General features: G+C 43.3%; 1 protein-coding gene across 1 annotated transcript; it reads left to right on the top strand.

The window, feature by feature from the left end:
• Positions 1 to 791: 791 nt before the first annotated feature.
• On the top strand, positions 792 to 25,967 carry bmp5 (bone morphogenetic protein 5). Its single transcript, XM_064317381.1, has 7 exons — positions 792 to 2,000; positions 8,408 to 8,600; positions 14,504 to 14,652; positions 19,348 to 19,545; positions 22,528 to 22,604; positions 23,178 to 23,288; positions 24,257 to 25,967. The coding sequence occupies exons 1-7, from the start codon at positions 1,511 to 1,513 to the stop codon at positions 24,404 to 24,406; spliced, it is 1,368 nt and encodes a 455-aa protein (XP_064173451.1). The 5' UTR covers positions 792 to 1,510; the 3' UTR covers positions 24,407 to 25,967.
• Positions 25,968 to 27,377: the final 1,410 nt, after the last annotated feature.

Genomic DNA, 27,377 nt, shown 5'->3' with positions numbered 1-27,377 from the left:
TTAATTTGAATCATTTGGTTCATTGTTGATTGCGATCATATCAACCCCTGAAAAAGAATTAAGAAATCAAATACAGCCTAGTGACAGATGGTGCATGGCAATGCGTGGGACAAAGGTCTTTATTAACCCACAAAAATACACAAACAGGTCTCCTAACCAACAAAAACGTAACGGAGTCGGGTGAGAATAAACCCGTCCTGTTTTAAGTAATGATGTAATTGTGTCCAACTATGCACATGCCCCCGGGAAACACAGGTGTCGGAAAGGCATTATTCACAGGGTGGAGCGCACACAAGGCACACCAATCCCTGTTTTTCTCTAGACTTCACGTGCATTTATTATATTACTGATAGTGTTCTTTCTTAGAAAACAACAGTAGCTAATTGTAAGCACACACTAAATTCATAATAATATTCGTAAATGAAGATATATTACAAGATCTCTAGGTTTATGTATTCGTTTATTTAGTTTATTATTATTATTATGCCTATTATTTGCAGTAGTAGTAGGCTAGTCGTAGTAGAGGTAGTCGTAGTATAAACAGCTTTAAAAGTTTTAAATAACCATTTTTAACAATGACAAATTTTAAATTAAATGACCCGATATATGTATCCCGTTTTGTGTCGACACAAAGATAGCTATGTATTCATTATGGTTTATTTACCGTTCTCTTTTCAGACACCCCGAATGAATTTACGGTCACCAATACTCACACACAGCTTAAATTCACAATACATGGAACTTGCAGCCATCGGTTATAAGTAATTAAATGCTCGTGTAGTTTCTCTTTGACTTGCTAAGGGTCGGTTCAAATTACAAGTATCTCCTTTTTCACATCAGAGTTGCGCCATATTCATCTAAATGTCGCTGGAGTTTTGGTGCAGCCACCACTAGAGGTGGACGATATACTCTCGTTTTGGGTGGGATGGACTTCTACAAACTACTGTTTCGACACATTCCTCGGCAATACTTAAAGTTTGTCGTTAAGATCTGAGCTGCGAATACGTTAAGGTTTTCTCAAAACAAAATTGGAACCTCTTCAATATTTACCTGTGTAAACCTGCCACATTTGATCGCTGAGGACACAGGCTACCTGTTCCTGTACTTCATAAGAACGAAGATGAGTGAAGAGTGAACGTTTTGCTTGTTTTTGCAACGCTTCATGAACGGCTTATCTACTAAGCGCGGGATGGGATCTTGGCTAAAAGGCAGGAGCTAACTTCGACAAGGTGTAGCATTAAATATGAGAATTTGAGTAACAGGAAGCCTACACTCTTGCATGACTCTGAGGACAAAGGAGGCGCGGCGTTTACTGAAGAGGAACGTTTTATTAGAATACAGGTAGTTTGAAATAATCAGATTAAGGAGCATCGCCACTGTGATGTGACTTACTGCGAGTACTGACGTTCACGGGAGGATAAGACACTTTGAGAAAAGTGATTTTTGGGACTTCCACTAGCATGGAAACCTGAAATATCCCTCTATAACGGAATTGTTTTAACTTACTGAGATGAGGCCGTTAAAGCTCTTTGGTCCAACTGCCTTTGGACTTTTGTGGAGTTGCTGGGGCTTTCTACAATGCGTTCAGTGTGGTTTGGGAGACAACCATGTGCATTCTAGTTTCATTTACAGGAGGTTGCGTAACCACGAACGGAGAGAGATTCAGAGAGAAATTCTGTCTATTTTGGGTTTACCGCACCGTCCCAGGCCGTTTTCTCCGGGAAAACAAGCGTCGTCGGCCCCTCTGTTTATGCTGGACCTATACAACGCCATGTCGACGGAGGAGGAAGACGGGACGCTGGAGGGAACTGGGAAAGGGTCCCCGGGAAAGACCCCGGGAAGTTCGCGTAAAGGGTTCTATGGCTCTCCACATGGATACTCCCGCGCAGCGCAGCCGTATCGCTCTGCCTCTCTTGCTAGTCAAAGCCCTCCGCTGGCTACCTCACACGACACCAACTTTCTCAACGACGCCGACATGGTCATGAGCTTTGTCAACTTGGGTACGTATACATTTGGGATACGGTTTCATCGTTCCCTGGATCTCGGTTCTCGTGCGTGTTTCGCTGCTTCTGTGCCGCGCTGGACACCGCAGTTATGGACGCTCAGTGTGTGATGGATTAACCACTCGGTTATAGGCTGTCCTGGCGCACAAACGTTTTTAAATCCAACCCCTACGAGGCAACGGTCCCGAAAAAAGCAAAACAATATAATATTTAGTTTGGTATATTTTACATATAATTACCCGTATATGCCTAGTAGCCTATGTATGCCACTGTATTGATTGACCCTTGCTAGATTTTAAACCAAGTTTTATCATTCCTTTTCAAAAGTTTCTGCTTACATCTAGCATTCGTTGAGGGCTTCCATTCATTATTTTAATTTGGGATCCCGAAGACGAAATAATAATAACGTGTGTTTTTTTTTCCAAGTCTGGGAAATGAATATACTTTACAATTTTTTTAATGTGCAAAACTGGACTGTATTCGATCAATTTGATTGCTTCACGGTTAGGCAGTAGCCTATAGTTGTTGTAAACTTTAAATATGTCGAGACTGATTAAAACAACCCGAAATTGAAGTTGAATTTTCACGTAACCAGGCGTTGAATGGTTACATAATTCATAGCTTGCCATAAAATATTTCAGTATGTGGGTAACAGGTGTGCTTGCCAAAAGGGTGAATTCGGCAAAAGGCATTTTGTAATTTGAACAAACTTCTTATATGACACGTTTAACGGGAAATGAAATGCTTTTTATATGACACAAAAATAAATAAAAAAATTAATAGTTTTTTGTGTTGGTAATCTAACTGTTGAAGGCTAAGTTATTTTAAAAATAACTTAATGCTTAGCCTTCCGAAGCCAAAACAGTGAAATGTAAAATAAAAAAATAAAAATCAGTTTGTATAATTCATAACGTAAAAGCGACATTATTAAAATGTTACACAGCAAAATATTTCCATTAATGTCATGTTTTGGTGCAGGCTACACCATCGTGCAACGTGACTGAAACAGTAGCACATGTAGCGCAATAAACGTAACGCGAAACTTTTTAGTTCATATTTGGTTTCTCCATTGATCCACCCGGACTGTTTCAAAATATGAAGTGCCCCAGGTCATATAAAACCCGGCTTCGTTTATTATTCATTTCGAAAGTACAGTCATTACCCTGGATGCATGCTGTTTCATAGTTTTTAATTAAAACAGTGTGCATCAGCCTTGAGTAATAACTACAGAGTTTTGCTTCAAAACACGCGGTTTTGGAGGTAAACAAACACCAGCGGCAGCCGTTACAATTATCAGCTATTTCTGGATATTGAGGATGTAGGCTAGGCCTTATTCTAATATTACCCTACTCTTTGCATACTAAATATAAAAATAGCATATTATTATTATGATATGAATGTGATACTCGTAGTTATGACTAATACCACATTGTTCCGGATTTGTCACTTCAAAACTCGAATTGATTGATTTTCCTAATAAGGCTAAAACAAGGAAAAAAGTTTGCTTTCGGCTAAATTTTCCACATAAAGCAGTAGTAACTTTTCATAGAATCTTATGGCATCTGTTATATCCAAGTTTAAAATTTATAACCTTTAAAACGGATGAGAAGAATCCAGAAAGTGCGCGTGATATAAAGGTGCATAGGGTCACTCCCTTATAATTAACTTTTCGCCTCCTTTTTTCGCACTATGGTGGTCATCATAATCAGATAGTTCAGTGGAACACGCCTTTTTCCGCGGCGAGTTCCAATGAACTATCTGATTATGATCTACTAAGATCCCAGTCTTCTAAGTATTTTTTCTTCGTTATAAATCAGCATTTGCTGAACAAAAACGACATTTTAGGTGAGGGGTGGGTTGCATCCTTTTCTGGACTGTGATAAAATGAAAAAATATCCTAATGTCACGTGGTCGCAAATTATCAAAAAAGGAACAGATAAATTATTGTCTGGTCTTCGATGATTCTCATTTCTCTCTAGAAAGCAATCCAATGTGAAGTTGAGATTAGAGGTAGTAATGCAAATGACTCTAAGTGTGAGTTGTTGTAATAAAGACTTTTGAACTGATATTTGGGGGGAAGATAATAAGGATGATTAGTACTATATTGCTCAGTAGCCATGACCTTTCACCCCACTGTTCATACAAACTTATCAGATGACTGTCTGACCTGGGGGATAATTGGGTTTAATTACTTCCTGTTGTTAAAGAGAGGAAAGAGGTTGAGTGAGGTCTGTTTTTCTGAAAGGATTTTCCCCCACATTTATGGTAACAGCTTTTGAGGGGGGGGAATCGGATTAAACACTTCATCGTGCTGTTTTTCACTCCATGGTGTGCTCGACTTTAAACAAACACACATCACAAGTACGGTCCCGTAGCTGTGCAGGTCTTAAGCTGCATTATTCAACACACCAAAGCCGACTGCGACTTCATGCTTTGAAGACCGTGACAGGTATAAGAAGCCCTGACCATACGCTGGGCTAGGTGCTAACATGAGCACAGTTTGCCTAACCCACACCCTCAGGGATGCCCCCGAGCAAAATGTATTTCCAGAACAAGGGCTGGCATAGCTCAGGAGGTAAGAGCGCTTGTCTGGCAGTCGGAGGATTGCCGGTTCGATCCCCCGCCCTGGGCATGTCGAAGTGTCCCTGAGCAAGACACCTAATTGCTCTGGTGAATGCGAGGCATCAATTGTAAAGCGCTTTGGATAAAAGTGCTATATAAATGCAGTCTGTTTACAGGGCAGTGGAAGCAGGGCTTTGCTGATAGAACCCTGTTGTGGGCTCGCGCTCGCTCTCTCTCTCTCTCTCTCTTTCTCTGGCTGAACAGGGAGTCACCGAGGGGGGTCGAACCCCGCCCCGGCCCCGGTCCCATCTCCCATCTGTTTCCACTTGAGACCAGTGGCCCGTGTGTGCTTTCCACCTCGAGAAACTCTCCCCCTCCAATTTTAGGGACGTTGAGTGTACATATATTTGTCACTGGATGTAAACTACATTCCAGCATCGTGTTGGTTCCCTTGTCTCCACGCACGGCAGTGCATCAGTCAGCACCGTTGTAAATATCGAGTTTTCTGAGAATGCCTCCTGGTTTTCATAGAACAGGTTAGGGAGAATTACAGTAATTTTATCGTCACGTCAGGGAGACAGGTTGGTGAAGGCCGTTTTTTTAAATGTATTTTTTTTTTAAGAGCTCCCTGTTTGGGCGAGACGGACTGACGCACTGTTGGTTTTGTTTGGAGAACTCCCCCCGCATGTGTACCCACGTTCGCGCTCTGTTTGTGTCACGGAGGTCAGGGCAGATGCTCGGAGACAGATGTCTGAGGAGTCGCTTTATCATCCACGCGTTGCAGAAGGAGAGACGCTGCTGCCGCTGCGCGCCTCCCCAGCAGCATGTTTATTCTGCTTCCCCCGGGGGAATTCGTAAGAGCAACGGCACTAGCGGGAGCTATGCAGCTACCCAGGAACACCGTGCTTAAAATTCCAATAATACCCTCAATTCCATTAAGCAATATATAGCACTAAAAACTGCAATTGCTGAAAAGCGGACATTCATAGAATAGTCGAAAATGACTAAAATATCAAGCACAGTATTGCCTTTAAAATCTATTTTGTCTTTTGTTGTATGTGAATAGAAATATGTTTTTGATTTACTTTATTCAGTATGCAACTGTAAAATGACAAGTCAAAAACTAATTTGCCTTTTACACTGTTTAGTTTAAGACCACAAGAAATGGTGCTAAAATAAATTCACTTGATTCAACTTTTTGAAATCAATGTTAAGGCACTAAAAAGAGATTTGGGTCTAAAATTAATCTTATTTTGTTGAATGTTTGTCATTCACCAAAGTCTGCTGCCCTACATACTGTAGATGATTAGGCCAACGTGGTGCTCATAAAGGAAACTAGTAACTGCTACTAGTAACCGGCTTTCTAGCTGGTTAATTGGAGAACAGTTCATTTGTGTGTGTGTGCTCTGGCTACAAATTGTGTACTGTTCAGGGTAAGGCTTCAAGTAGCGCACAGATTTCAAAGTATGTAAAATAGACAGGTAATTTGCTTTGACTTTGAACATAGATTATCAATTTATATTGATATTAAAATGCTGGTGGAGAATAAAACCTAAAAATTAATTTATTAGAATCAGTATTTATTCACTTCAGTCATTCACTATGCATGTGATCCTGTCTTACAGAATATTTTCAGCATTATTGTAATGTGTCCCCTGCCTGCTCCCAGTTCATGCAAACCCTCAGGGAAATGTAATATGTAATGTTGCTCATAAAGGCCATTATTATCATCAGTATATTAGTGTTACAGAGTTATGTTGCTTTTTTGGATCACTTTTTGAAACCATGTCACCTAATATGAAAGGCAGTATTACTGATGTCAACCAATATATATCGATGTGTTTGCACAAGATGTGTTGCTTATAATGATAATTGTTATATAACTGACAGAAAAATTGACAGTTTTTGATATACTCACATTTCATCACAGTATTTCAGTTTCATAGTTAGTGTAATACTCTTGTTATGTTATAGTTAGGATTAGGGTTCTTTTATAGCATCAGCATGTAATGTGTGGCGGCCTCATACATGAGATGGTAAAATGGAGAGGAAGTGAATCAATATATTGATTCATAAACCTTCCTTATGATATCGCCGTGACAGATTTTGGAGTTATTGTGCAGGAGTGATTGCTGAAATTGAGGGCACTTTCTAATGGTTTTTTTAACCGTTGGTCAGTAGCAGAGGGGTGAGCGCCCCCCCCCCGCAGGGGGGAGGGGGTAGGTGGGGGGGGGCGATGGCATTCCACCACCCCTGACCCCGCGGTGTCTTCTCACTTCCCTCATTAATCTGCGGCTATCTGTCGGGCGACGTGTTTGATATTCCGCTCCTCTGCTCTCAGTTAGCCGCCGCCGCCGCCGCAGGGCCCTGGAGCGAGCTGCGGCGCTCCCGCCCCCGCGTGACCTCCGACCTCCCCGGCGCTAAGTAACCGCCGGGCCTGCGCTGCAGATAAACTATCGGCGGAGAAGCGCGGCATCGTTCCCGCGAGGAACACACAGACAGGCCCGAGCTCGCCCCGCCTTCGCCGGACTGGACGCGCTCACAGAGCCGAGCCGTCCCTCACCCGCCAAACCGCTAACTTTTATCAGCTTGACAAAGACATTTTATTTATTTATTTATTTATTTTTGGGGGGGGGTCTTGGGGTGTTTAATGGGTGTGATAATGAGGCCTGCACCGATCGTGCTTATGGTTTTTCTTAAGGCCCGCCGACTGCTTCATCCGTAACATGTGACTGTAACTATGACACGTGTCCTTGCGTGTGCCATCGAAAGGGATGGCGGGCGCCGGGTGGGCATGCCTGGCGAGGAGCAGCGTGGCGTTCTCGAATTGCGGGCTAACGCTAGCAGCGGGAATGCTAATCCGATGCGTGTTAAACGTGCGGCGTTCTCGAATCGCGGGCTAACGCTAGCAGTGGGAATGGTAATCCGATGCGTGTTAAACGTGCGGCGTTCTCGAATCGCGGGCTAACGCTAGCAGCGGGAATGCTAATCCGATGCGTGTTAAACGTGCGGCGTTCTCGAATCGCGGGCTAACGCTAGCAGTGGGAATGGTAATCCGCTGCGTGTTAAACGTGCAGCGTTCTCGAATCGCGGGCTAACGCTAGCATTTCCGCAGTGAGCACGCTAATCCGCTACGTGTCAAACATGCACCGTTTTGCTGCGGAAGGAAACTGATAGCTGCCTGGGGTATTTCGCACCCAATCCCAGATTATTTTGGCTTCTCCAAGGACCTCCTGCAGGGGCTTCTGCAGGTCTGCGGCCAAAAGGCAGATCGTAATGTAGCACGTCAATGGCTCTGTCAAAGTAATACATTACACTGCACACAGAATGGGAGCTGGGAGCTGGGAATTTGTGTCTAGAAACGGTTGAAAACGGTGCTGGAAACACGGCTGACGAATTCTTTCGTCCTCTTGTTTTTGTTCCGTCAAATGACAGACCCGGAGAAAGTGTCTTTAATTGAAACGGGCTTGTTTTTCCGAGCTGACAGGCCATTCATCATGAGGAGCGAAAACCGGAGAGAGAGCAGCTTCTGGCCTGGCTGGGAATGGCTACCTGAGTTTTCTGGGCTCTTATTCTTATACACCGGACTGGGTTTCAGTTGGTAGTCAGCATATTTTAATTAGGTTAGGAATGCTGGATATTTTTATAACAGATACTCCCCCCCCCCCCCCCAGAAACCAACTGCTGACATGCTAAAAAAAAATCTATTATAATTCAGGGCAAAAAATTGTGAACATCCATCAAAAATGGACCCAACTGTGCGTATCCTAAAGTGCTGCCTTACCCCAAAAAGTTAAGATTCTTGTTTCTTTCTCTCCTGGTGTTTTTTTCCCTCTTCTTAGTGGAGAGAGACAAGGACTTTTCCCCCCAGCGGAGACACTACAAAGAGTTTCGCTTCGACCTGACGCAGATACCGGACGGGGAGGCGGTGACCGCCGCCGAGTTTCGCATCTACAAAGACCGCAGCCACGCCCGCTACGAGAACGTCACCCTGAAAGTCAGCGTCTACCAGGTGATCAAGGAGCACCAGAACAAGTGAGTACAGGAGACACATTTTTTTACTCACAAAACAACACACGAGGCTAAAAGGACGTATGCGAAATCAATTAGGCGTGTCAATGTTTTGCGCTGTTGTGTACGTGCGTTGCGTCTCCTGGGTGTTCTGTATTTGTTGTCAGGGTTTCCTGTGAAACCGGCTAGCTTTTGTGTTTTTGTTGGAGTTACCTGTTGATGTGAGTTATTTATCAATTTTCTTTATGGTCTGCCGTGCCGTCTAACTGGCAATATAAACATTCTATGGCCGCTATACTCTTCTGCTGAAATCAAATTCCTGTACCTGGGAGGTGGGGGTTTCGACAGAGATATCCTTAGGGAAGGCCCCTTGAAAATGGGAAGGACCATTGTTGAGATGATTGCAATTTATCACTCAATGGTTTTATGAGTCTCGGATTCTCCTCCTCCAAAAAAAAAAAAAAAAAAACGCGAAAGAAAAAGCTCTCTCATATTCTTTTCAAACTGAGGGGAACCAAGGGTCTCGAATGTCCTTTGTTTATTGTTGATCGGGCGTACCGAGTCACCGAATATGAGGGGTGTTCCATACGCGGGGAACGAACCTTACACATTCTGAAAGTTGAACAACGGCTTAAATGGGAAATGGGTGTAGAGTTCTGGCTGCATTTTGAATGCTTAATCTTTAACGTGAGGCCGGTTTTTGATAACATTGGCTAGGGGTGAACCAGTGTTATATTCGCTAGAAAGCGTAAGAAAAAAAATCCACCGCAGTGCTACCCTTCTCCCTCGTGCGCTTGTACGTCTTCTTCAACAAAAACCTCTTTTTTAAACGGCCGTTCGGCAGGGCTCTGCTCCGTGAAACACTTTAGGCCGGCCGTCAGGCAGAAAATAAAAGCACATCCTGTTTACGTTAGCGTGCTTCTGGAACTTTCTGGGGATTCCTCCTCTTCTTGTGGTGATTAAGCCATTTGTTTCAGGAAGTTTCGAGTGCGTTGTTGAATTTATCATCATCACCCCATCCAGTACAGTCTGAAGCTGCTTGTGTACATTTCTGATATCATATTTATAAATCACGGACAGGCTGTTAAAACAATATGTGACCACTGGTATGTGATATTTATCTAGTGTATCGGCTATTCTTACAACGTTGTTCTGTTCTTGGGATCTGAAACGTTCTCATTTATACCTTACGGGTCTCCTCAGACGCAAAAAAAAATTTTCTTCATATTTTGTAGGATAAATGTTCTTAAACTAATAAACTGCGCATAAACAATTGTTTGACCTCCTGTGCTGTACAAGTTAGAGGGGAAGTGCTCTCCTTGTTTTTCTTGAAACGCTGTCCCGAACCGGTTGCCACAAGTGAGGTTCACACACAGCTCCATCCAAACATCGACAGGAACATCAGGTTTTAATGATTTAACCCTTTCACTCCCTGAGCAGCCATCTTTCCAAACACAGTACCGACGTTCCAACCTTCAGTAGTGCAATTTAAAAAGAATGTGTCACAGTACGCTTCACAGTATGTCCGCAGTGATAGTTCCAAATCTCCCTGGATGGAATGTGGAAAGGAACTTGGAGAGGAACCAGACTCCACAGGGGGAACCCATCCGTCTCTGTCCAGCTCAGGGTTCAGATTCACAGGGACACACATGATCGAGTCGATTTTCAGTGTCTGTCTAACTTGTATGTTTAACATTTTGGTATCTTGCATGTGCTTATAGATTCCGCCTGACTGTTTTTCTATGTCAGGTTTTACAGTGTTTTTTTGTTGTTGCCTAGTTTCTGTCCACAACACAAAGTGGCGCACATGTGGCCTGGGTTCAATCGTTTGAAAACATTTGACATTACTTTCAAAAATAAATGTGCACGCTTTTAATTTTCAATGCTAAATCATTAATTGAGGTGATTATCTCAAAAATTGTTTGTTGAAAACTGAAATGTTGCATTTAATGGTAGAAGTTAAATCATATTAACCTAAAAATATAACCATTGGCGCTTTATGCAAGGAATAATCATGGATAAAATGAAACAATTTTGCAAACAAGAACAGAGCATTCCGGAATGAGATTTAATAATACAGAAAAAGTGTTAAGCCTTTATTACGTGTAAACGGGTACAATTGGACTCAACTATTAACGGAATATTTGGGAAAACAGTAAATCGTTTGAGAGAGCATTTGAATCCTCAGAAAATACGTTTATGTATGTGTGTGTTTTAAAATGTATTTTTAGCTCCCCCCGTTTCAGTGAGATAAGAGCCTTGTGTCTGTCATTGTTCCCTTCACCACAAGCCCCCCAGGCAGCTGTGGAGGCAGGTGCCGGAGCTCCTATCAGACCACATACTTCACGAACAAAGGAAAATTCCCCCACACAAAGACCTGCTTAGATCCAGACGGTCCTGCATTTATTAAAGAAAGGACTGCATGGAACGTCATAAAAAGCATATGTGTCTCATTAGGTGTAAGCCCCCCAACACACACACACCCGCACGCACGCACACACACGCACACACACGCACACACGTAAGCACACACACGCACACACTCACACACTGTAAAAGCTTACAAGTATTGCCAATACATCTGTGGGATTCTCTCATTAGACAGAAGACGGACTCTTCATCCTCGCGTCTGAACACAAGATACTCACCACAAAATTCCAGTTCCAAAATAATCATTTGTTGATGTGAATGGAGCTTGTTTTTTTGGCTTAAACTGAAAAAAGAGGGGAAAAAAGAGCATTTCAGATGGTCATTAAACAGCCAATAACGCAGACCTCCTTATTGAAGCACAGATGTGGAAGTTTCGAGGCTCAGGGCTAAGTTTTAAAGACTCCGGGCTAAGTTTTAAAGACTCCGGGCTAAGTTTTAAAGACTCCGAGCTACGTTGTCAAGACTCCGGGCTAAGTTTTACTGGCACTAGCACCGCACTTAAACAAAGTGGTGCTGTTCATGAACCAGGAGGAAAAAAAGAGAACATTTTAAAAGTTTAACTCAGTAAAACGACTGTGACCTGTTGTGCCGGCCCTTTTCTGCAGAGTGAGGTACAGAGTCGGGACTTTCACAGGGAATTTCACAAAGGAGGGGAGAGGGTTTAGGGCACCAGGGGAGGTCCAGACCTTCCTAAATACGCTAAGGGAGGGCTCCCATGCCCGGGACTGAAAGCTGAAAGGGAATGATAGTGTAATATTTACAATGCAGTGCTCCAGTCCGTAACTGGGGGTTAGTGAATGGGGTTTAGTCAATGGGGCTTGGTGAATGGGGTTTAGTTTACACAGCTTTCCACAGAATGCCCAGAGTACAAGGGCCGGGTCTCGGGTGCTTTGAGCTGTAGCTGTGGTTACGGTTAGGGTTAGGAGCACTTCTTCATATCAGAGACAGACACCAGAGGTGGACATACAGGCATTTAATACAGCATTTTACCTTTAAATCAATCTGTGCTCTTTACCTGTTTCCCTTTATTTTTCCTTACAATACCCAATAAACTATTAACTTGGTGATTAATCCGTGTAAATCAGTAGCGCTTAGCGTCAGTAATCAGTAATTATTTTTTCCTCAGTGTTAATTTGTCGTAGCATTGTTTTGGCTCTAGCCTAACTAGCAGAATTTCGCCCGTATTATGCGCTAAGTGTTTAAAACTGGTGGCTGAGCGTACCGCTCGGGCTCTGTGTGTGCTCCGAGGGCGTACTGCGAGCACGCAGATTTATTCGCCTGCACAGCTTCTGCAGTTTAAAAACGCTCGCGAATCCACGAAGCCCAGCTGCGTCTGTTAACGACGTTCCCGAAACCCCTGACATAGCTGAACACACAGGGGCGCACTTAAACGGGGCCCCACGCTCGCCCGGTAAGTACGAGCGCGGGCGATCGCCGTGGAAACACCGCCTCCCGCCAGCCCCCCCAATAAACCCTTCGGTCGGAGGTTCCCTGCCGGTTGCCGCCTCTGTTGCCGTGTAAAACTCCGTCTCGGGCCTCCAGTGAAATCACCCAGGCCTTCATCGAGATGCTGGCGGCCAAAGTTTTACTGGGTCGTAAGCATAGGGAGTCGGCGTGTTGTGACACGTAGGATCAGGAACAATCTATGGAAATAATCAATACTAGTCGCTGCGCTAGTCCTATTGGTCATGTGCACATATCGACCAATCCTGTGCAGTGACATGAAAGAGGCTATTTTTCTTAGCACCTCACATGGTATAGAAGTTAGGAAAACTCATGGATGAGGGACAAGCTAGATAATAAAAATAATTTAAAAAAAACAATTTGGAAATGACCCATTTGGAAACATTTTGTGAATTATCTAGATGGCGACAGGGTAGCTGAAAAAAGCCAGCGGCATTATGTAGAGTTACGGGCTCCTCCTCCGCCCACGTTGATGGGGACAGTCTTCATGGCCGCCGCCCCTGACTGCACGGAAAAGGCGGCGGCGGTAACTTCAGCGGGGCCTGCTGATGGGGCGAGAGGGAGTTCCCGGGTCCCTGTCCGAAACATCAGACTCAGGAAGCGAGGCCTTGACGGTGGGCAGCACATCCTCTCCAAAAAAGCTTTTAAAGCGGGGACCTTTTAAAAAAAGTCACATCCCGGGGGGCTGCAATGTCTGCTGGGATTTCAGTGTGTTTACAAAGCAGTAAAATAAAGTTATTTTTCTATTATTATTATTATTATTGTTATTATTATTATTATTATTATTATTATTATTATTATTAATAATAATAATAATAATAATTTAAAAAATTATTACTATTGTCAATGGTAAAGGTATCGGTATCTGTTCTTGCGTGCTGGATTCAGACTGAGAAGATTTTGTTTGCGCGTACAGATCGTTGCCGTATGGATTATGTTTCGACAACCCTTTTGAAAATAAACGCCTAGCGTTATCTGGAAATACGATCCAGCAGTTACTCCGTTTGGGGCGGGCGCGTGCGTACCCCTCCGGTCCCCGGGCTTCTCACGCTCGTGAGAACAGTCGCCGGATTCGCCCGGCGATTCGGTGACTCTCTCCGCCGGCTTGGGAACGTGCGTTTCGGGTCGTGGCGCTCGGGGACGAGGGGCGGCGAGCGCCGGCTAGCGAGTCGCTAGCTCGCGGGGCCTGGCTTTTTGGCACGAATCTGCTGGCTGTGGTGCTGCAGAACGGGATTCATTAGCCGGCGGTGCCTTGTTTACGCAGTTGCTTCCGATGTGGCGGGCTCAGTGGGCCTCCCCGAAAATTTCATATTGTTTCCATGTTGGAAAGTCACCCCGGGGGGGGGAAGCGTGTGCCCTCTCCTTGTGTGGCCCGACTAAGGGCTCAAACCACAATCCGAGTGGATTAACGGGAAGCACTTGATTGGGAATTGTTCTCGTACTTAAAATGTGTCCAAGAGGGCTGGAGGGGGGCAGGGGGGAGGGGGGAGGGGGGAATGAGGCAAGTTAATCACAGTGTCTTCACGCTTAATGTAGTTTCCCTCCAAATGTCTCCCGTCTTCTCCCCTCTTATTGTATTGGGTATGACAAGCCCAATTTTAGCCAATCACGGCAGCTGTTCATTATTCAGACTCCAGTGAGCTGCTGAAACCGTTTTTCTGTGGAATTCCCCGCGCTCACGCTATACTTTGCAGCACATGCTGTGCAGTCCGGCCCCTGTGAACTCCCAGCCGGCAGCCTGCAGTACACAGTGTGGAGGGTGCAGTCTGGCTCCTGTGAACTCCCAGCCCGCAGCCTGCAGTACACTGTGGAGGGTGCAGTCTGGCCCCTGTGAACTCCCTGCTCGCAGCCTGCAGTACACAGTGTGGAGGGTGCAGTCTGGCCCCTGTGAACTCCCAGCCTGTAGCCTGCAGTACACAGTGTGGAGGGTGCAGTCCAGCCCCTGTGAACTCCCAGCCTGCAGTACACAGTGTGGAGGGAAGGAAAGTTATGCCCTGCCAAATAGTGACGCTTGCTTCTCTTTACTTCCACAGGGACGCTGAGACGTTCTTGCTGGACTCCAAAAAACTGAGAGCGTCTGACGGGGGCTGGCTGGTGTTTGACATCACGGCCACCAGTAACCACTGGGTGCTCAACCCCCAACAGAACATGGGCCTACAGCTCGCCGTGGAGACCATGGACGGTAAGAGACTTACGAGTCACAGCTTACAACAGTAGCGTGACAAAAAATCGCTATGAACTGTCCTGTAGAACTGTAAACTAATTTAAAATCACCCTTAAAAAGTTGATTCTTGATCGCTAGGATTTGTTTAGTAATGAATTTGCAAGGCAGACTCATAATACTCAGGGCACAGTTCAGGATACGCAGTATCCCTCTAAACGTGTGTATTCACTGCAGCAATTAAAGGCAAATGTCTCGCTCAGGTATGCAACAGCTCAACAGCTGCATCCCACTTGGGAGTTAAACTGATAACCTAATGGTTCTGAACCGTGTTGCTAAATCACTGTGCCACGTAGACAGGCAGTCAGCTGCTGAAATGCTTAGGAGGAGGGATAGTGAGATTGATTGAGGTCAAGGGTTGAGTGACCATGTCTTGGGAATGCCCCCGGCCCCCTCTCACCCCACCCACCCACCCCCGCCCTAATTATTTGTGTGGGTAATTTTGTTTTTACTGTTGCTGGGAGTTTATTGTGAAAACAGGAAAGTGAATCACTGCTAATCGGTTTGCCCACAAGAAACTTCATTAACACACTATTTATGGTGACCCCCCCTCAGGCCTGGGAAACTTTGCCTAGTGACAAAACTTTAGAACCGCAAGCTTTTAACAGACCATTTAACACCTCTCACTGCTGCTCTGCACATCCAAAGCATGCATCCTGAAGTCTTTAAGGAGACCTTTAAAAGCTACCATTTCAGGCATCTGGAGTGACTCAAGCAATAACGGCAATCACCACAAGCATAGGTAGGACTCCCTATCCTGGACAGTCCAGATGACAGCCTGTGCTTATAACATTAGCCTGTGACTGTGAGTGTGTGAGTTTGTCTCATTAGTCTATGACTGAGTTTGCGAGTTTGTCTCATTAGCCTGTGACTGTGAGTTTGCAGGTATATCTCATTAGTCTATGACTGTGAGTGTGCAGGTTTATTTCATTAGCCTATGACTGTGAGTTCGCAGATTTATGTCATTAGCCTATGACTGTGAGTTTGAGGTTACTGCTGCCACCACAGGCGACCAATCCGTGTTAACTAGCAGAAAAGCTCCTCCTCTGATAACCCAGAGCTGACCCTCTTTGTGGCCAACATGCACTTCAGCTGCAGTTCAGTTCAACCTAATTCAGCTTTACACTTCATACAGAGGCACCATCACAAAGATGCTTTAAAGGAAAATGAGAAATGAAAGTTTTGCTGCATTTAGAAGGCTACAGAAAATACAAAGAAATTAATTTTTGTGCTTGAAAAATAACCTTGAAGACAAGCGTTTCCACCCTTCTTTGAGTTGGAAGCCGCTTCACCACCACAGTGTTTGACCAGTCCCTGTACAATGAAGTCTGCAAAGAGGTGTTTCTACTTTCCGTCATGTATATTTAGACAGGATATTTTTAACATTCGTTTTCAAGCGCTCAGAATCAAACCATCTATTTCTAAATTTGCATGAACTCGCGCTGACAGGCCTACTCAATCAACACTCGTCCTCTGCGGTGATTTACGATTAAAGTGCGAACAGTTTGGCAAGTTCATTTTGGCTGTTTTCTGATCTCGCAAAAGTGTGTTTCTGGAAACAAAAAATAACACTTCATCTCAGTCAAAGTCAAAAAGCTCGTGGGCAGATGTTGACTGAATGCAGCCCGCAGTGTTTTAGAGGTGTTCGGTGGAGGAGCTCTGTGGTGTGACTCTCTATGGGCTTTTGTGCCTGAGTGTGGACCCAGTTCACCTCTCTGTGTTCCTGCGAACCTGTGTTTGCTTTTCTTGCGAGGAAGTGCAAAGGAACGCCACACTACAGTCCGCTGGCCCTTAAATGTTAAATAAACCTTTCCACACAAGGTTGGAAATATCTGGTTCTATTTTCTTTAAGCTAAGGAGTCTCCGGGGAGATTATTTAAAAGCGAAAAAAAAGGAATAAAATACAATGTTTTGTGGCAGAGAATTGCTGGAGAAATAATCTGCCTTTTTAAAAGATGTAATTAAAATACCGTGTATTTTCACAAAGAAACCTTCGTTCTCGCCAAGGAATCTCAAGGCTGTACTACTGTAATACTTAAAATCACCATTTTTAATATAATTGCGTGTTGTAATAATTAGGGAATTAGATCAGCATGGCTTCCGATTTCACTATGAAAATGTTAACACAATCCTGGATGGCAGAACCTTCTGCACGACTGGACTTACATGCTAAACTTGTGCAAAAAGACCACACCTGAATAAACACGCATTTAAAATGTTTGGATGTAGAAATAGGTCGCTCTTACACACGTATTTGGCCTGGTGTTTCTCCCAGCGTAGTCCCGGTGTAGGAGGGAGAATTTGAGCAGGGCAGATTGCTTAAAAGCAGGAGAAATGTCTGGAACCAAGCCTCAGTCGCTCTTTCTCGTCCAGTTTCTATCACTCCCTGTTTCTGGGGAAGTAAAATCTGATAAAAGTACAGCGATCGCTGTTCAGTCGCTCATTTATTTAACAAACAGTTTGTAACTGCTATATTTTATTGGCTCTTGTGCAATAAAAAGCTCATAATTGGTGGATTCACTCCATATTTGTTTTAATTTAACATCACTACTTTTATCTTTTTTTTTCAGCTGATTTCAGTGCTTGCCAAAATGTGTCCTGAAGAACTAAAGTAACGATAGTAGCTTCTAATTTATCGTAGTCGGGCACGGCTGTTAATTCAACAAACAGGCAGTTATTATGGCCACCCGGCGGCTGTTTACAGGCTGTTGAATTTATGATGAGGTCATCCTGGAGGCTGGTGTTGAAGTGCTGAATGTTGGAGTGGAGATGGTGTCAGGGATATCCCAGAATGCAACATAAATGCTGTGAACAGAGTAGAGATGCAGTCACCTACAGTTAAAATGTATGCCAGTAATAATATCATTATAGTTTACATTATAGTTTATATTATTTATGGTGGACTCCAAAATAATTGGCACATTTGATAACGAGAACCAAAATAAATCTGTATACAATAAACGGGTAACAAGCAGCTACTATATATTCTATGCTCATAAAAATGGGAAGATTATATTATTTTATACTAACACAGTTGTGCAGAGAACAACAGTATCTCTAATCCCAGATAGAAGATAACTCATTAGTTTTATGAAGGGCAGTTGCACAAAGTACTAAGACAGGGGATCCATTATTGTTTGTTTAAAATAACTTTTCTCTGAACAATTTTTTTGTTCTCTTTTTTATTTTAAGCAAACTTTTTCAATGGTGCCAGTAATTTTGGAGTTCACTGTAGGAATCGAACACAAGCAGAGCGTGAGCATTGCAGTAGTATTTCAACACCGCGTTAAACAGCTGTCACTTCGGGCCGCATGGCATAGAAACTTCGCTTTGTGTGGCAAAACGAGAAAAACATTCGGCCGTTTTTTTTCAGTTGCAATGATTCAACTATAAAGCAAGGAAAAGTTCCATTTTTTAAAGCGAGACACTGATGAACTACTTGGGTGCAGGATAATGTATGCATCTGGGACATTGCTTGATGAAATACGACCACAAAAAACAGCTGCATGGTTTCGGAAGCATTTAGCCTTTTTGAACGGATCCGCTGCTCAAATCGAGAAGCCTGCCGGGCCATCAAACATACAGACTGTACAAAATGTGTGACATGTACCGCCTGATGTCCTTTACATCCTGACTAAAACTGAATATTTCATATTGAAGTCCTGTGCCGTTAAAAAGTTTTAGAAAAGTCTTGTTGAAAAAGAAAACTTGGCTGAACTGCAGTACAGCAGCCTGACCAGACCTGACCAGACAGCATGGCATTATAATTAGTGCTCACACTTAAAATAAAGAGTCCTGGGCTAAATATAGGGCTAAACAATTTTTTTTGTTTAGTTTTGCCTGGAACATCACAGACACATTTAAAATGACATTTTAAAACGGTACATAAAAAAGTGAATTCATGCCAATGAAATTAATCCTCTCTGACTGTTTATTATCGTTTAAAGCAAGTTTGCATGGTTTGGTAGAAATGTAGTTTGCATATGTATACAGCAAAACAGCTGGCTATTTTCTGTTATGTTGCAACAATATGTCAAAAAATACAGAAATATATAATTAAGAATTACTGTAAAACATGGCTGAACTTGGTAAAACAGGCATTTAGTTTCAGGGACAAAAATAAAACCTGCAATGTTCTGCAGTTGTATATAGTTGTTCTGTAGCTGTATATTTAAGTTTACATGGTGCCCTGAAAGGGCAGCCAAACTTTCTTTGTCTGAAAGTCTCCTATAATAACCGCCCTGTGGCATAGGGTTTTACCCAAGAGCCACTATAGGCTGAAATTCAGCTGCTACTGAACACACTGCAACATGGAAACATGGATGCCATCATATGGATCTATATTAAAAAATGTTGTGATATAGTGTGCATTTTATACTGAATGACAATATTCTCATTCTCAAATGACAATAATGATTTGAAGTGATGTATCCGATTGTCAAAATATGCCGTTAATAAAATGTGAAAATATAAGAGAACATTCCTCAAAGGGAACAGATTTTTTCTGTGTTTCTGAGGTTACCCAGGGGTTCCTGGACTCTGTGATTGGGGACCCCTGATTGGGGTGATTGATGGACCCCTGTTGTGCAGAACAGGGTGCGGGCCGAGCTGTTACTCACCCTGTTCCCCTTTACCCCGCGTCCCCCCCCCTCGCAGGGCGAAGCATCAACATGAAGTCGGCGGGCATCGTGGGGCGGAACGGCCCGCAGGCCAAGCAGCCCTTCCTGGTGGCCTTCTTCAAAGCCAGCGAGGTGCTGCTGCGCTCGGTGCGAGCCGCCGGGGGCAAGCGCAAGAACCAGAACCGGAACAAGTCCGCGGGGCAGCAGGAGAGCGCGCGCGCGCACAAGGGAGGAGGTGGGACCGCCAACCTATCTGCAAACACCCAAACCGCTCCTGTGAAGAACAATAAATGTCCAACCATCCATCCATCCATCCATCCATCCATCCATTCATGCATCCTTCCATACATCCACCCATACATACATCCATACATCCATCCTTCCATACATCCACCCATACATACATCCATCCATCCATCCATCTATCCATCCTTCCATACATCTATCCATCCATCCTTCCATACATCCATCCATCCATCCATCCTTCCATACATCCACCCATACATCCATCCATCCACAAATGTATTCATTATCTATACCTCCTTATCCTGGTCAGGGTTGCAAGGGGTGCTGGAGCCTATCCCAGTGTGCTTTGGGCAAGAGGCAGGAATACACCCTGGACAGGCCGCCAATCGGTCGCAGGGCACACACACCATTCACTCACACACTCAACAATAAATGTGACACCCCGATTGTTTGGTCTAAATAAGGTAATGCTTGGTCATTATTATGCGTGGTTAGTTTTTAGGATGTTTTCCTGGGCATAGCAAAAGCTCACAGCCCACTAGCCTACAGTAGGGTGGATCATACGATCAAAGCGCTATTCATTGACTTTGCATGTGGGCCAAATTTAGCGATCCCGCATTACTGTTTTATCAGTTCTCTGATGAGGAGCCGGAAGCTCATCTGTAATCACAGGATGTTTTGTCTGCTCGGCCAGCTTGCCTTTGCTCTTAATTGGTGTACGCCCCGTCTCTCCCCGGCCCTGGCCCCGCCCCTCGCTCCTGATATCCAATCACGAACGATGTCAGCAGCTGCTTTAAGCCCTGCCCTTTTACTGAGGAGCTTTTTAAAGCATTGTTTTAGAGCTGCAGAACAAAGCAGACTAACTCCTTCCCACCCATCCCTGAACATAATGACTGCATCTTCCTCTCCCTTCATCCCCTCATTCCTCACTCTCCCTTCTTCCGTCTTTCCTCATCCCTCTCCCAACTATCTCCCACCCTTTCACATGTGCCTCTGTCTCCTCTCCCTTGTGGCTTCACAGTGGCACAGCTGTCTCTAATAAGCGTGTGATTCACAAACAGTACTCTGAATATGCATGTAATGCATCCCAGAATGCAGTGGAATCAAACATTACCGTGGAGGTTTGTTGCTTAAATACTAAGAAAGTAAAGGCTTACCTTTCAACAGCCTCAAATGAGTTTTACTCATTCATCAGTAATTGGAGAACATTTTAGTTATTACATGGTTTCATCATAAATTCTTTATCTAGTATCCTAAATATACAACCGCATTAGACATACATCATTTGCAAGTCCATAGAAACATTAAAACAGAGTTCAACATTGTGGTTACTGGTTTAGCTTCAGTCAGTATGTTTTGTCAGGATATTTTATGTATTAGCATTCTTATCCTCTGAGTGCATAGGCAGGCAATGCACTAGTCACCAGTATTCCCACATACTGTATACTCACACGACAGCCTGGGAGTCCAGTTTAAGGGCAGATTTAGACTGCATCCGGGCCTGTGCGTACCCAAATGCCAGCTGTGCCGCACTTTAGATTCATTGATGTCTGGACCTGTTATTTATTCATTTTTTTAACCAGGAAGTGTGTTGAGATAAAAATCTCTTTTTGAGAGACCTGGTCGGGACAGCAGCAACGAAACGGCGTACATAAAAGTCCCCTGTTAAATCAAACACGCTACCGGCGCGAATATACACGGACATAAAGGCAGCAAGTAAATTACTCAGCTTATGAGCGAGCTTATTAGCTTGTAGAACGCAGTACGGAACAGTGTAAAGCCAGTTACGCTCTTCCGGCATTGGCTGAAGATGTTGCCAGACACATTAACTACATACCGCACCATCAGCTGGCATCATTTTAGCCCTGCTTTTAGCTCCGGCATTAAGCCATATATTAAACCCAGGCTCCCAGAGTTTTAAGAGGCTCCAGAGCACACAACCATATCGTAATCGGGGGTGGGGGGGGGGGGGTTGTGAGTCACCGCGTGTGTGCGTGCAACTTCGGGACGAGGTGCTGCTGTTTCCTTTTAACGGTTATTAAATATTTCATGCAGAAATGCAGGTGGTGTGGATTTCCTATTGTTCGCGGGCATTATGATACCGTGTAAAGCCAAGGTCATCATCGCAATTTGTCGTGAAGCAGCAAGCTGGATTCGTTTTGTCCCCCTTTAATTAGAGCAAAGCCTTTTAGTGTCCCCTGTAGGTCAATCTTGTGTCACCGAGAGGTTATCGAGGAAGTAGTGTTTGGGGAACAGCACAACTGCCCCCCCCCCCCCCCCCCGACAAAATGCAAATGAGTGTTTCCAGTGCCACTACCAGTGGATTACTGAAGGAGACATTTTGGCTACATTTCCATTAATGTGAGACTGATTAATGAGACTGTAGAATGTCACGTCCAATTTGTGTGCAGCTTTCGTAATGGAAACAAGCAGTGTGTGTGTAAACACGAGAGGCAGCCAACTCTACGAGCATTCTGGACAAAATAACAAGTCTAAATGAGCATTAAGGTGAATCTGAAACAGATGCAATTTGCGCAAAACATACAGTGCACATTGACTGCATTTTATAAAATTGAAATGATTTTCATGGACAAATTTCAAATATTCATAAATGATGTAGGGCTCGCTCAAAAGACATCATGACACCTTTTCCCAGGCTAAGCTGCAGTATTTTGACGTACCTCTTTTGGTGGGTGTTTTGCTTTCGTCGTAAAAGCAATTATTTGTTCTGACGTAAATTAGGTTGTATATTCTAATGGAAACCTAACTAGCATATTTGTAGTAACGGTACATGTTTTGACCTCTGTTTTAAATCTGGCAGTTGTTGTACGTATGTGTTACCCACCCCATCTGTGACCCGTGGAGATTTTTGTGGTGAACATGTCAGACGTGTCCTGTGTATCGACCCTTTGGGAAGGGAAATCTGTTTTGGTTTTAACGCGTGATTTCTGCTTTGTCCTCCTTTTGTCAGACCAAAACATCAGCGAACCGAAGCAAGCCTGCAAGAAGCACGAACTGTACGTGAGTTTCCGAGACCTGGGCTGGCAGGTAAGGGGCCATCTGCCTGTCTGTCTGTCTGTTGCTTCAGATCGAACGCTTAGCTCGGGCTGGTTTCTCTCTCTCCTGCCATGCATCCTCCCTCACCGATCTGCCCTGTATTTTACACTCAAATAGACCTTCCCCTGCTTCCAGACCTGGGTCAAATATGTATTTCTTTTGGATTCAAATACTTTTCTACGCTTTACTGATCTTGTCTGGTGTATTGGAACCAATGAAATACTCTCAAAAAGTGCAAACCCCGCCTTCTGGCCATGTTGGCAGGCATAATTACAGCAGGCAAGATCAACAGAGCACAGAAAAGTGTCTGAATCCAAAACACATACGCATTTGAGCCAGGTCTGCCTGCTTCACTACAGTCTGCAGACTGTCAGGAAAACTTTTTTTTTTTTTCTGTATGGACTAAAAGTTTCTGAGTTGGCTAGTAGATGCTAAGCTGTAAGCATGTAGCTTTAGCAGTTGCTTAAGAGCTGCTGTAATGAGAAGAAATTAGCAGCAAAAATATATTTGAGGAACATACAGGTATTTGTTTTATGTTTTAACCCTGTGTCTTTCTGTCTGTAGGACTGGATTATTGCGCCTGAAGGATACGCCGCCTTTTACTGCGACGGAGAATGTTCCTTCCCTCTCAACGCGCATATGAACGCAACCAACCACGCCATAGTGCAGACCTTGGTATGGGGCCATCTCCTGTTTCTGAACGGTGAAAACGTGAAGGCTGTTTTTTTGTCTCACTCCCTTCATCTCTGCTGGCGGGAAAGTATGGAAGTGTAGTCACCAGGGATTTAAGTTGATTTTCACTGATCGTCTTTAAATGAAATTTGGAGTATTGTTGTTGGAGTCTAAGTGGCACGACACATGCAAATAATATACTGCGTCTATGACTCTATTATGAATTGACTATGCTGCCCCTAATCCTTAAAATAGAGTTTTATTATTTATTCAGTATGAAACTTGTGCTTCTTTTGTATTTGTACTGTCATTGTATTTAGTTCTGGATTTAATAAACATTTGTCCTTATTTTTGGCTTACAATTATTGAATCCAGACCTACAGTAAGTACAAAAAAACAGAAGGAGCATACTGAATGAATAAAGTCGTCTTTTTAGGACTAGGGGGTTTCGTAGTTTCATTCTGTTATTACAGGCTGTTGATATTCAGATTTCAAAATTCTTGAGAACTAAATGCCAAAAAGGACAGGCCGATGCCTCCCCTCACAAGCTTGCCCTATTGCCCACGCAGGTCCATAATGATCTTCTTCTGGGGTTACTGAAGGTTCACACACCAGCAGTGTTGTGTCTGAAAAACACCTTTCTCCTCTCTGCTGCCCCCGGTGGTCACTCTGGCATTTTAAGCCAGATAATTGTAAACTAACAGCCACTCATGACTGTTCATTTTCAAAAGTATACAATACTGGAATGTCATTTAATAGAGAAATTATCCACCAGCTTCTCTACACACAATCCCTGTGGAGCTAAACCTTCCTTAATACAATCTTACCTAGACCACAGAAAGCTGGTAAAGGAGTGAGTGCTAAGGCTGTACTGAACAGTCTCAGCTCTTTGGAAGGAGCTGTTATTAATATCAGTTATTCACATAACCGGGCAACACACTTCCTTTGTGCTGTCTCTTTATATCCCCCAGGTCCACCTTATGTTCCCGGACAACGTGCCCAAGCCGTGTTGCGCCCCGACCAAACTGAACGCTATCTCCGTCCTGTATTTCGACGACAGCTCCAACGTTATCTTGAAGAAGTACAGGAACATGGTGGTGCGTTCCTGTGGCTGCCACTGAGATAGCGCTCGCTAGCCTTTCGGATGAGCCGCGGCGATGGAAGACGTATCAGCGGCACAGATGCTCTATCTGAGGTGTGATGTACAGTGTTATGTATATATTAGTTCTTTGTACTTATTTATTTCCCCCTTGGGATAATACTCCTTATTCCTCCCCCCCCCTTCATGTTAAAATGAATATCATTCAAGTCAGCCATCGAACCAAACTATAAAGGAGATATGAAAATGATTCATGTGGCCATCTGACGATATTTAGCTACTATATGCACAGATATCATTACAGCTGCTTATGTATGAATGGTCTGGATGGTTAACTGCATAGAAAAAGGATAAAATCGGGGCCCACAGGCCTGCTACTGACCATCTCTTACCATAATACATGTATTTTTTAATCCTTGTTTTTAACATTCAAGGGCATTTTTTTCATTAACCACTCAAGCCAAGCTTGTGTTTGCTGCTATGTGTTTAGAGGTTAGAATCCCCAGAGGATGGGTATTATTCTTGTTTTTTTTTTAAAACAGAATCCAAATCCACTTTGTCATTACCTGTTTAATAACCTTACTTTTATTCAAATAGTTTTCATTCCTAATAACAGGACCTTATGTTACTTGAGAGGTTTCAGTTCCCCAAATCTGTTGTTTTAATTGGACTGCCATATTACTGATTATACCTATTCTAAGGAAAACAATGGTGAGGAGAAGTAAATCATTTTGGCTACACCACAGTGCACTTCTGTGCCCACAGCACATTCTGATACAGGGACAGACTGACCTGAATCCTTCTTTCAGATGTGGAAGAAAAACACATAGGTTGAATTTATTTCTTTCCACACTGACCTGGCACCACTTCTGTTGAGAGTAAAGTACCAAGTTAAAAAGGAAGCTTGTATCATGACTGAGCCCCTGTTCATTGCCATTTGTGTATTTTCTCAAAATATTTCTGCTCCATTAGCAATTTGACACTAATAATGTTTACATTTAAGTATAGACCTTAAATGTTCTATATCATTAAAATTTGGGAGAGAAAACTTGTGGTTGTTTATGTAGTAGCCTTACCTTAATGGATATAAAGAATACACATAATTTGTTACATCAAATAACTAAAGCTGAAAGAGACTTCCTTGGATCCAAAATATTTCAAACATGCTGCAGAATATTTTTTTCCAACTCAGCCAATGATCAAATGTAAAAGAAATGGCCTGTAATGTTCTCTTAGCCTGTTTTAGATATAAGAAGTGTTATACATTTTATTTGTGGCAAGAAAATAAAATGTGAAAGTAGGCCAGCCACTCCCAAACAGAATATATGACAGAAGGAAGTGGAAGTTTGTATCAATACATTCATATTTCACCCAAAGAAGAATTCTTTAACCATACCCCACGATTAAGGAAAGAAATATACTTTAGGGAAAAAATGTATTTTTGTTTAATGCGTGATTAGTATCCATAGATTCTTATGCTTTTTTCATGAAACTTCTTCTGTTAACGAGTAATATATTTTTTAAAAACGAAAGATGTACTGTATAAGGGTGCTGTTTATATGTTATTAAATGTCTTTTTAAAACTCTTTCTCCAGGTCTCTTTGTACAGGTCTGTCTGCTGTCAATTTAATGAGAGGGGAAAACACTGGCTCTTACACCATGTTCAGCTTTGAACATTATTATTATTATTGTTAACAGAGTCCCAAACTGCCACTGATTCTGCAGCACAGAGTCCCAAACTGCCTGTGATTGTGCAGTACAGAGTCCCAAACTGCCTCTGATTCTGCAGCACAGAGTCCCGAACTGCCACTGATTCTGCAGGACAGAGTCCCAAACTGCCTGTGATTCTGCAGCACAGTCCCAAACTGCCTGTGATTCTGCAGGACAGAGTCCCAAACTGCCTGTGATTCTGCAGGACAGAGTCCCAAACTGCCTCTGATTCTGCAGCACAGAGTCCCAAACTGCCTCTGATTCTGCAGCACAGAGTCCCAAACTGCCTGTGATTCTGCAGCACAGAGTCCCAAACTGCCTGTGATTCTGCAGCACAGAGTCCCAAGCTGATGCTGACTTATGCAGCACACAGTCCCAAACTGCCTGTGATTCTGCAGCACAGAGTCCCGAACGGCCGATGAGTTATGCAGCACAGCACGTCCTTCCCTTTGCCTCCAGCTGCGAGATGTTGGGTCTTACGAATTCAGGCCAACCCTCCAATGTTAGTGTTTGAAATTCTATGGATGTTTTATGCTCTGTTGCAACACAACAGACCGAGATTTATAAATGTTTGACAAGCATGATGTAAACATGTGGGTCCACCCAGGGAGACAGCTCAGAGGACGAGCGTGCTCAGTAGCGCCACTGCACATCCTGATATCACAGGCATGCTCAAACATGACTGTACTGCTGCTCACCAACAAACAAGCAAACAAACCAACAAGCAAACAAACAAACAAACCAATAAACAAACAAACAAATAAACAACTGATTTTTCAAACGCACACTGCTGCAGGAGGGTTTTTAACACATACTGACCAGCAATAAGATGTAGAACATTGATTTGGCTTGTTCTGAAAATCTTACAGGAAGGCATTGTAATTGTACTATAGGATGATATGTAGATTTCAATCAATGCATTTCAACCAGTATTCCACTTTGCTGTGCAATTTCTGTCTTGCTAGTGGCCATGCCTTGTTATGTGTTGCATCCTGTGTTTTTATCAGGAGCAAAAGCAACTTATTTTTCATTCTAACCATTTGTATGTAGTTTAAACACATAATTTGATAATGTTGAAGAAACTGCATTTCTCTTGGGCATTAACAATTACAATTTCATCTTTCACACATCAATAAACCACAACATTTCTCTGGGTTTATGATACACTACATTCATACAAAAATGTTTATATATCACTTAATATATCTGAATATATATGTTGCTTTCAGTTTGGTTAAGTTTCATTTAATGTTGATGTGGAAGATTAGAGATGGTTCTGGGTT

This window comes from Anguilla rostrata, chromosome 18, assembly GCF_018555375.3.
Source record: "Anguilla rostrata isolate EN2019 chromosome 18, ASM1855537v3, whole genome shotgun sequence".
NCBI classification, from domain to species: Eukaryota; Metazoa; Chordata; class Actinopteri; order Anguilliformes; family Anguillidae; genus Anguilla; species Anguilla rostrata.
Note: the sequence above shows the minus strand (reverse complement) of the source record. Positions and strands in the feature narration are given on the sequence as shown.

Excerpts from the sequence above, each read along its gene's own strand:
- bmp5 (XM_064317381.1), top strand. The coding sequence starts at position 1,511 with ATGAGGCCGTTAAAGCTCTTTGGTCCAACTGCCTTTGGACTTTTGTGG. Across the intron at positions 2,001-8,407 it reads CATGAGCTTTGTCAACTTGG|TGGAGAGAGACAAGGACTTT; the intron begins GTACGTATACAT and ends CCCTCTTCTTAG. Across the intron at positions 23,289-24,256 it reads ACGCCATAGTGCAGACCTTG|GTCCACCTTATGTTCCCGGA; the intron begins GTATGGGGCCAT and ends TATATCCCCCAG.